Source organism: Micropterus dolomieu, linkage group LG17 (assembly GCF_021292245.1).
Source record: "Micropterus dolomieu isolate WLL.071019.BEF.003 ecotype Adirondacks linkage group LG17, ASM2129224v1, whole genome shotgun sequence".
Lineage (NCBI taxonomy): Eukaryota > Metazoa > Chordata > Actinopteri > Centrarchiformes > Centrarchidae > Micropterus > Micropterus dolomieu.
Window position 1 is genome coordinate 38597667 of NC_060166.1, and position 11508 is coordinate 38609174.

The 11508-nt window shown below is 41.0% G+C and overlaps 1 protein-coding gene across 10 annotated transcripts in view; it reads left to right on the forward strand.

Moving 5' to 3' along the window:
- il15l (interleukin 15, like) overlaps positions 1 to 5073 on the forward strand; it is a 16448-nt gene extending 11375 nt beyond the window's left edge. For all 10 annotated transcript variants that reach the window (XM_046074924.1, XM_046074927.1, XM_046074926.1 and 7 more), the window contains one exon: positions 4754 to 5073. In XM_046074924.1, the coding sequence (XP_045930880.1) occupies positions 4754 to 4894 (141 nt within the window). In that variant the 3' untranslated portion in view covers positions 4895 to 5073. The remainder of the gene's footprint in view (positions 1 to 4753) is intronic.
- Positions 5074 to 11508: the final 6435 nt, after the last annotated feature.

Genomic DNA, 11508 nt, shown 5'->3' on the forward strand with positions numbered 1-11508 from the left:
AGCGAGCGTGCAGCTTGTAGAACAGTGTAAAGTAGCGAGCGTGCAGTTTGTAGAACAGTGTGTGTAAAGTAGCGAGCGAGCAGCTTGTAGAACAGTGTGTGTAAAGTAGCGAGCGTGCAGCTTGTAGAACAGTGTGTGTAAAGTAGCGAGCGTGCAGTTTGTAGAACAGTGTGTGTAAAGTAGCGAGCGAGCAGCTTGTAGAACAGTGTGTGTAAAGTAGCGAGCGTGCAGCTTGTAGAACAGTGTGTGTAAAGTAGCGAGCGTGCAGCTTGTAGAACAGTGTGTGTAAAGTAGCGAGCGAGCAGCTTGTAGAACAGTGTGTGTAAAGTAGCGAGCGTGCAGCTTGTAGAACAGTGTGTGTAAAGTAGCGAGCGTGCAGCTTGTAGAACAGTGTAAATCTGCTGTCCCCTCAAAATAACACATCACACAGCCGTTAATGTCTAAACCAAGTCAGAGTCAATATTTTGTGGCCACCATTATTTCCCAGCGCTGCCTTAACCCTCTTGGGCCTGGAGTTCAGCAGAGCTTCACAGGTTGCCTCTGGAGTCCTCTTCCACTCTTCCATGACGACATCATGGAGCTGGTGGATGTTAGAGACCTTGGGCTCCTCCACCTTCCGTTTGAGGAACCCCACAGATGCTCAGTAGGGTTTAGGTCTGGAGACATGCTCGGCCAGTCCGTCCCCTTTAACCTCAGCTTCTTTAGCGAGGCGGCGGTCGTCTTGGAGGTGTGTTTGGGGGCGTTATCATGTTGGAATACTGCCCTGCGGCCCAGTCTCTGAAGGGAGTGGATCCTGCTCTGCTTCAGTATGTCACAGTACATGTTGGCATTCATGGTTCCCTCAGTGAGCTGGAGCTCCCCAGACCAGGACACTCCCACCATGCTGGACTGTAGGCAGGACTCACTTGTCTTTGTGCTCCTCACCTGGTCGCCGCCACACACGCTTGACACCATCTGAACCAAATAAGTTTATCTTGGTCTCATCAGACCACAGGACCTGGTTCCGGTAATCCATGTCCTCAGTCTGCTGCTCTTCAGCAAACTGTTTCCGGGCTTTCTTGTGCATCATCTTTAGAAGAGGCTTCCTTCTGGGTCGACCACACCAGTTTGATGCGGCGTACGGTCCGAGCACTGACAGGCTGACCCCCCCCCCCACCCCTTCAACCTCTGCAGCAATGCCGGCAGCACTCACAAGTCTATTTCCCAGAGACAACCTCTGGATATGACCTGTCCTGGTGAACCGCTGTATGGTCTTGGCCACCGTGCTGCAGCTCAGTTTCAGGGTCTTGGCGGTCTTCTTACAGCCTCGGCCATCTTTACGTAGAGCAACCGTTCTTTGTTTCAGATCCTCAGTTCTTTACCATGAGGTGCCATGTTGAACTTCCAGTGACCAGTATGAGGGAGTCTGAGAAAATGGCTAATTGGGCCTAATGTGGACATTTTCACTGAGGGGTGTCCTCACTGTTGTTGCCAGCGGTTTAGACATTAGTGGCTGTGTGATGTGTTATTTTGAGGGGACAGCAAATTTACACTGTTATACGAGCTGTACACTCACTACTTTGTAGCAAACAGTCATTTCTTCAGTGTTTCACATGAAAAGATGGAATCAGATATTTACAGAAATGTGAGGGGTGGACTCACTTTGTGAGATTCTGTAAAAGGTAAAAATAATGGGGGTATAATAATAAAGTATAATAAATAGTAATACATTTTCCATATTTAAAGGAAACAGACATAGTTTTACTTTTTAAGTCTTTTTTTTTTTACTGAAACAGCTGATTATAGTAATTGTTTTCAAATGTTACTCAGACAGGAGGAAATAGTGCATTTGTTGGGGACTATTTTCAGCAGCGGATGAATCCACATGTGGTGCTTTAGTGAGTATTTAGGGCAGCAGGACGGAGTCAGAATAAACTACAGCGTGTGTCTATATCAGGAAACCATTGTTATATTAAATAAACCCAAACTTTCTGTAGCTGCCATGTGCAGATATTTTAGAAAGAAATCATTTTTAAATGTTGGCATTGAGTATCTATTTTGATAATTAATCAAGTCATTTGTTTTTAGCAAAAATTCCATTTAAATTGTGAGGATTTCCTGCTTTTATCTGGTCTGTATCACAGTAAACTGAATCTCTTTGGGTTTTCCAGTGATTGTCGAACAAAAGCAGACATTTGAGGACAACAAAATAAAAACGATCATTAGTTGCTGCTCTACAGTACATTGACTTTAACCAAAGGTGTAGGTATTGACGGATAATACAACATTACAACCGAAAGCTATAGACTTCAGCATGTTGCATCACAGTGGGTGGTGGCACCGAGGAAGACCACCTGTCAGGTTCAGACACCTATAATATATCAGACAAGGAAGAAAGACAAGAGTTAGTGCCTTTTTACTCTCGAGGAGAACGGACAGAGATGTACTCAGTTACATACTCCAACCGCTCTGAGGTATCTCTTCCGTTTCCTCTCTTTTTATTATATTCAGTTCCCTAGTTACATGAATGTTGCTGCTCTAAAGGGAAAGGGGGTGCAGCAGCAACATGAAACGTGATCAACGTCACATATATTATTGTACAGTACTGTTCCAGGAACTATGTACATTAAGCTCAGTCGCCTCTCAGGGCCAGGACTCGGTTCCTGTTATTTTGTTGTTGTTGTTGTCCGCTCTGTGTGTCATTTCCTTCAGTCACACCATCCGCTGTAGACTTCCTGTCAGTACACTTCTGCAGACAGACTTACACACTTGCATTAGTACACGTCTTGATATATATATCCATATTGTTTCAGATTGCATTGGCGGGAGTAAATATGAGATAACTTATATACATACTGGTTCCAACACCACCGGATTAGACATTTCCTGTAAAGCCAGATGTTAGTAAACCTCCTGCACTCTTCCTTGCTGACATCATGATCCAGCTGTCAGCTCACTGCTCCATAGAGGTTTTAAGTTTCTGTGTTTGGGTTTCAGTCTCCCTCCACCATGGCGCTCTTTCTTTTTTGCAGTTGCCTGTGTGCTGGGAAGCTACACGTGATGACTAGCAAAAGCAGGTACAGCCAAGACAAACAAAAACACAGTTGCAACAGATAAACAGTGAAAACTACAAGTGCACCAAAAATGTATCTTGCATGTCGTAGAGTTGTAGAGAGAAATCAAGTTGAATCTGTTAATTTTTAGAAGAACTGTAAATGCGCCAGTGATTGTGTTAAAAGACCAATTTTCAACTGATGTTCCTTGGCCAGATGTTCACTTGGTTATTAAAACCACAATATTCCAAACAACATGTGGAGGAGGTGCTTATCCATTTCTAAATATGTACATCAAACAAGTATTCTCCAATTTTAAAAGATATTCCTTGCAAAGTCGACCACCTCTAGGATGTACTCGTAATTAACGAGGACCTCAATACTAGTTTTACAGAGCCTGAAAACATTTACATTTATTCATTTAGCTGATGCTTTTATCCAAAGCGACTTACAATTGCTATACATGTCAGAGGTCGCACGCCTCTGGAGCAACGAGGGGTTAAGTGTCTTGCTCAGGGACACAATGGTGGATGGGTCACAGTGGGGTATCTTGACCCAGGGGACTTGATATGTGCACACCATGAACACCAAAAGTGTTAGACACATGTGGTGGGTGTTGGCTGCAGCCTTAACAGTATATTACAGTGATGGTACATTGCTTTATTGCTTGTTTGCTGTATATACACATTGTAGAGATGTTATTGTTGTATCAGTGGTAAGACACCATGTGGTTATACTGTTATATTATACTGTATGTGACTGAATCATAACATGAAATCAATTTTGGCAGCTTCAGGTGTCAGGCATTTGCAAATAAATATGAAATGGTTCAGGTTGAATGTGGTTTTTGCCACACATGCTTTACTTGGTTTTTGAAGCAGAGAGTTGATTCCAAGACGACACCAATGGATTGTAAAATTGGAAATCACTTGTAGCTTTATAGTTGTCACGGGTATGTGTGTGGTGGCAGGTAGTAGGTTGGAGGACCCAAACGCAGGACACGAAGGCTAGCAGGTGCAGTTCAGTGATTTATTTAAGGCAACAAAAGGCGAGCACACTTACAAACTGAGTGGCTGATTAACAGAGTCCAAAAACAAAGGTTGTCCAACAGAAATCCAAAATGAGCAGGGAAACACGATGAGTGAGGCAAAACAACAACAGAACATACTGCAGCACTGGGTGACAACGAACAATGACCCGACAAAGACAAGACAGAAACACCAGGTGTATATACACACACAGGGACTAACGAGCAGGGCGGGAGCAACACAGGTGACATGAGGCTGACGAGGCAGAGAGAGAGAGCAGGGGAAAACAGAAAGACATGCAGAGGGATCAATGGGTCCACACTAGACGACAGACAAGACAGACCCCCAAAACCCAACAGACTAAAATAACAGATAATAACGCTGACTAAACACAAAAGTACAAAACACAGGATGGCAGACAGGCAGAGTGTGACAATAGTAAGTACATTACAGTACCATCTACATACAATGAACGTCAGCTACAATACATGCTGAAGGCAGATCATTCATTCAGAAGCTTAAAAGGGGAGGACCTTGAATTGAGCCCTGGGGCACTCCGGCTATTCTTTGAGAGTGATTAACACCATTTGGAAAACCTAAACAGATCTGCTCCAACTGCTCTTTAGGTCTTGTTTGTGCCACCATGTTTCTTTGACAAATAATATATCACGCTTTGTCTCTTCCCCTCCACAGACGGAGTCAGAGTGTCGTCAGTGTGAGCTCTTCAGGGAGGAAGAAGCAGAAAACTTCCTCAAAGGTCTTCAGTTGACTCTGGAGATGATGAACTCTCAGCACTGTGTCAGGATTCCTCCCCGAAGGAACTATCAAAACTGACTTCATGGCCCACTTTCCTCTTCATAAACCTTTTTTTCTTTCTTTAGTCAAATAATATGTGCAACATGCAAAATACACTGTACATAAATACACTCATGTATCCAGGGGTCACGTAATGTGGCCAAACCACACAGAAAACTAGTAGTTTTGTTGCCTAAACATGACCAAATTGGGACAGAGTTGGGAGTGAGAATTTGTTGACACACCACACCAAACCAAACCAATTCACTATAATACCCACACACATCCACACAGATAACGTAAAACATAATACACACAAATAAACCAGTAAACATATAAAAATAAATAATAAAATCATTAGTTATGGTTGTATTAATAATAAAAACATAAAATTAGTTATCAGTGTAATGAAGTCCTAACTGGGTCAAGACTGGAATTTCCAGGCTCACCTGCGGCTGCCCGCTCCACAACCTTCTACAGCATAGCATATTGGTTATGCTGAGACGCCTGAGATTATATCTGCACAGAGGGCAGGGACTAATAATACATGAATAGATATTATGTCATCTGTCTTTGTGTTAAACATATATATAAACAGCTATGGTTGAATTATAGATCATATTAACAACTTTCCATGCAATTGTTATATTAAGTCTTTTTTAGCATATAGCATTAATAATGCAACATATTAACAGTGCAGGACAACAACAAGACGGAAGACCCGTTCACTGCAGGGTCACTGACTGATGTCTAACCGTTGTAAAGTGTGGCAACAATCTCATTATAATCTTCAGTGTGGCTCACTGTTTTCGTTTTCATCCAATACATGTAGCCAGGGACGGAGTGGGAGTAAAAAATGGCCATGGACTTTGATCCAGACCGGCCCACCATAAAGGCTACTCCACCAGGGCCACCCTGCTAATGGACTCACGTACAAACAGGCCCACACACACTTTAATACCTTAAAAAGGCTGCAGAATCACACACACAATCATGGCCGTAACCAGCTATGAGGTCACCAAGGCCCGGACCTCCGTAGTTATATGTAGACTTTAGCCTATTAATAAAAATCATTGGTAACAAGCTCAACTTAAATGAAGGCTTTAGGACCATGTGGACGCAGCTGATTACACCATCGCAACCCTCATTTCAAGTTGAGAAACTGTTTCCCCATCGATGGTCAGTGTCCAGACCTGGGGAAACACCAGAAGCACATGACAACGAGAGAGCGCCGCTGTGTGCAGGCAGAGTTTTGGCCGATGAACAGGGTTCGAGTTACGTGAGAGCTCAGCTCCCATAAGGAGGTCTGAGCGACTGTAGGGATCATTCATTCATTTATCAACAGCCATTATTTTGAATCACAAATTCATTGTAATTATTACCCACTATTATTTACATCAGCTAGACTCTGTATTGACTGCTGCTTATTTGTTTAGTCTTGTTGGCTTTTTGCATCCTCCAATTAGTGATAATAATCTTGCTACTGTGTACTGGCGGCCAGCAGTGCGTAAAATAAATACTTCAATATTATACCTACAATAAAGGGCGGAATTGCGTCTCTCATTTAGCAATAGTCTCTGATGGCATTTTTAACTTTTTAAACTTTGTTGCAATATCGCACATCTGGGGCGAGTAGTGGACTGATGTGTGTGATGCGTAATAAGCTCGGATCTCTCTCTCTCTCTGCCGGTCACGTTGGTTAGAATACTAGAGACCCTCACGAAGCTCAGATTATAACTGGAAGCCTGGCGATAGGGTGAAGCGTCTCCCCATCAAGAGAGACGTTGTGCGCATTTACGCACGAGCCACAGCAGCATTACCTCATGTTTAAATCTCCCGACAGGCCGACAGGATCGTCAGGATCTAATGTTAAATAATACGCTGTGTTCTTCTCCACATCCAAACGGCCTCACACACACAGTCCAGGGTCATACAGAGACACTGTCTGGAGGAAAGCATGGGCTGGATAATGAACACTAATCTTTCACCCGGGAACAGGGCTGTGGCCTCTTCCTCTTCCCGGTCTTAGCGTCTGTGGCCCTGGTACTACAGAACAAGTCGACAACTTTTTTACATGTACTTGCATTACTCAGCTTTTCCATGTTCTGTTGTTGCTCGTTTTCTGATTCTCCAAATGGCCAGACCGCTACATGATGTAGCTGTGCTCACATTGCTGAGCCAAAGATACACAAATAGTTATTGAAAAGGAGCAGGGGGGCTAAAGGCGGTCAAGTGTGAAGCGCTATCATGTAAGGAGCATGGATTAGTTCAAGCTCAAATTGATTTTACTGCAACATTGCAGTGGGAGTTTACTTGGGTTTCCAGCAGAAGCTGTCTCCTGGTGTTTCGCTCATGAGTTCAAGCATGCGTACGCACCGCTAGGGGCCGCTGAAAACTACATATAGCTGGTTCAAATAAATTAAAGATATATTTTGATTCTGTAGTTACACGGGGACAATCATCTATTAAACCGTATTATTTGTTGTAACATGTTATCTGGTTTATCTGCAGGACTGCAGCCACTTGGCAATAGCGAAAACTGACATTGAGGTAAATACTGTAAGTCGTTTTTAAGCTGGTTGAGTGTGGGTAACTTTTAACTGTACATATGGAGAGATTACTATCTCAGATATCCAGTTGAAGCTTTGAAGTGATCTTTTTGAGAACAAAAAAGGTTTTAAGCCCCCCTCTTCTTGTATTATAAAAATATCCTCTTCGGTTTGTTGTTCCATATACATGCAGGTGTTCTTATTCATATTTTTATACAGTTCTTCTGAAGGGTGCATAAGGAAGTTAATATGTATGTATATCATGGTATTATTAAAGAGTTTAGTAAGGCTGTTTCTCATGGATTTTTTTTCTATTTTCTGGAGCCTCTGCGCTGAGATTTCACCATTACTCATTATTTTACCTTTTGGATCACTATGACATGTTTTAATCCAAGATGGACCATAATTTAGTCCAATAATAGTTTTTGAAATGCTCTGCAATAAAAATTGTACCAGGGTCATGTACTGTATCATAAAACCTTCTAAAAGTCTGTCTAATCTCTCATTTATGCTTCTCCCTTTCATGAATCCTGTTTGCTCCGGATGAGAAACCCTAGCTAATATCTTTTTTTATCCAATTGGCAAGACAAAATGTTTGCATCATAGCACTGCATTGTAGCCCTCTAGTTTTTGAGATTTATGTTGTCCATTGTGTTCCTGATCATTTCCCTTCTTCATAACACACTTTAATGGGGTAATAAAAGGTTTCATAGAGTTCAGCTGGTATTCCTTCCAGTGATTTGGACGGCTTTAAGGGACTTTCTTGGTCCCGAGCAGTTCATCCTCTGTGATCGGCCCTTAACACGAGGAGTCCTCTTTAGATCAGATGGCCGTCTTGTTGGGACAAAAGATTCGGTGTTCCAAGTGTGGCTGTGTGCTTCTTTGATATTATCTTTGGGCTCTTTAAATGTGGTGATATTTATCGTTTTTCTTTGTCCTTTTTAAGTATTTATTTTTGTAATCAGTGTTGAGCAGTAACGCGCTACTTCAATATTTTTATTTTTCTAATTATTTCCATTATGCATGGACTCATCCGGAGACAGTGACGCAAAGCAACGTTTAATGTTTTGTAAAAGCACTGAATGCTGCTCTTAAAAATGTGCAGACAAACAGCAGTTCAAAAGTCGGGAGAGACTTGCTTTATTTTTTTTATTTCAGCCAGTGGTGTTAAGAAATGTTATGTTTTGTAAAAACGTATTTGTGGAATTTTGTCCAATGTGTACTGCGGACATCTGTTTAAAAAAAAAAAAAAAAAAAAAAAAAAGTATACACAAATATCTCAGTAACCAAAACATGTATTTTTACATTTGTGTTGTGTACAAATGCGTAAAAACGAAGTTACAAATGTAACAAGATCTTGCAAAAACTGTTTTGTGTGCAAAAGTAACTCTGTATTTTTGTGGATATGATTTTACAGATCACAAATGTAAAAATACATATTTGTAGATAGAAAACAATTTGCGCATCATAGTAGTACACATTTGTGAATTGTTTTCTGTGTGTTACAAATATTAAAGTCTAAAAAAATCTTCCATAATCATCTGCTTTGAGAGGCTGCGGGGGGGGGGGGTGAAAGCAATATATAGATAGTAATGTAAAGAGTAACGTAACTAGTTACTTTTAATACACAGTAATAAGTAATGTAATATTAGTACTTTTTTAAGGAGTAGTAAGTAAAAGGTAACTTCGTACAATTTCTGAGTAACTTGCCCAACACTGGTCAAAATTATCAATTACAAACTCCAATAATCGTTCAGTTTGCTGTTATTATCTCCTGGTCTTTAAGAAGGTGGTTATTCTTTTTCCTCAAGCTGTATTACATTCAGTAGCCTTTCACTTTAAGGCGTCCCATACTATGAAAGGTGAAGCTGATTAAATTTCCAATGTCTCATGTTCAGAGGTAATCATATTTATTCCAATAAGTCAACGATCCGAACATATTTTATCGGTAATTGCAGTTTTTGTGATCAGTTTAAAAGAAACCACAAAGTAGTCTAACCTACTTAGGAGTTCTGTAAACAGAGATTCAGGAACAGGATCACGCCTCCCTTCTTCCCTCTCACTGATTAATCTGTGTCTCATTACACACACCTATGAATCCAGTCACCAACACATGCATAAGATCGCCTAAACTCCCATTCCCATGAGTTTCATATGGCCGTAATCTAGCTCCCTCCCTCAGTCTTCCAGGAGGGGGGGTGTCCATCTATCAGCTGCTCAACAAGCAACGAGTCCTCAACCCCCGGCTTTCTCAGTTGCACAACACGACCCTCTCCCATCCACCCTCCCTAGAGCCTTCATCCCTCCCCCTCGACCACTCCTTTTATAACTATTCATTACAATAAACCGCTACAAACCCAACATTGCCGTGATCCTTGTTAGTGCAGCGTGGCTTAATCTTTGTCAGGTGTATCTAACCTTTTGTGGACTGGTCATCCTCCATTTATCTGTAATGTCTAATGAGGCCGTTAGATTCTTAGATTCTCAACATTAGCGTTTGGATGATCTGAACTCTGTTAAAGTCATCTCCCACAATAACTTAATTTACACGTTAACGAGTATATGTTTATTTTGTCTATTCAAGTATGGCACAGTCATTTAATTATTCACACATTGTACTACGTTTTGGCAGAGGAGCTACAATTTCATCAGTGTATCCTGATCTACAGAGACATTTGTTGGAACAGAAATGATTAACAAACTTTTATTGGCAGTTTTATTGGGTTAGTTGAGAGCGTTTGTTTTATGTGACTTTTCACTCTCACGGTTCATCTGAAGGTGATGGACCCATAATCCTCCAGCTGCTGGCACTTACACAGCTAAATGTGTTGTTTTCATGAAAAGAAGTAACTCTGTTTTTTATTAGAGGGTATGTTATGTGGTATATTTTTATATTGTCAATGTGTATATATATATGTGCACAATATTCTCTTCCGCTGCAATACGTCTGCACAACAGAAACCTGAAATAATGCACATGTAAATATCTGCCACGTTGTTCTTTCTCTGCAAATAGTTTTTATTATTCTTATATAAGTTGTATTGTTTATTCCATATTTATATATTTCTACATTTATTTATGGCAGCTGTATGTCTGTCTACGTGTAGCACCTCATCACCACAGCAAATTCCTCGTATGTGTAAAACACTACTTGGCAATAAAGCTCCTTCTGATTCTGAAAGAAGCATTTTTGGAGTTACACCAAAAATGTGTCTTTACCCTCCATGTCTCTGAGTTGGTCGGACCTGTCTCTAAATGTTAAATTGAGTGCCAAGACAGCAGAGTGGCAGAGACACAATACAACTAAAACGAGTAACGAGTACAAGTAAAACTTCAATAAAAGCACAACCCCAATTAAATCGTGAGTCTTTTTTACTGGCCCGGTGGGGCTACACGTTTTCACAAACGTCTCAGTTAGAAACATGGTGTTGTTTTTAAAGAAGTTCTTTAAAAACAACACCATAACACCTAAACTAAATTATAACTCATTTGAAAGCCTTGTTCAAAAACTTCTATACAAAGATGTTTTACCCTTAGTCAGCACCTCTATACTAGATTTGATCAATCTATCTCTATCAACAGGCTATGTACCACAGTACTTTAAAGTAGCTGTAATTAAACCCCTTCTGAAAAAGCCCAAACTTGATCCGGATGTTTTAGCCAACTATAGACCTATATCTAACCTTCCATTTCTCTCTAAGGTTCTGGAGAAAGCAGTTGTTAAACAGCTGTGTGACTTTCTACAGAGCAATAGTTTATTTGAGGATTTTCAGTCAGGATTTAGAGCTCATCATAGCACAGAGACAGCACTGGTGAAAATTACTAATGACCTCCTTATTGCATCAGACAAAGGACTTGTCTCTGTACTGGTTTTATTAGATCTTAGTGCTGCATTTGATACCGTTGACCATCAGATCCTATTGCAGAGACTGGAATATTTCATTGGCATTAAAGGAACCGCTCTAAGCTGGTTTAAGTCCTATTTATCAGATCGATTTCAGTTTGTACATGTTAACGATGAGTCCTCCATGCATGCCAAAGTTAGTCATGGAGTTCCTCAAGGATCTGTCCTCGGACCAATCCTCTTCACTTTATATATGCTTC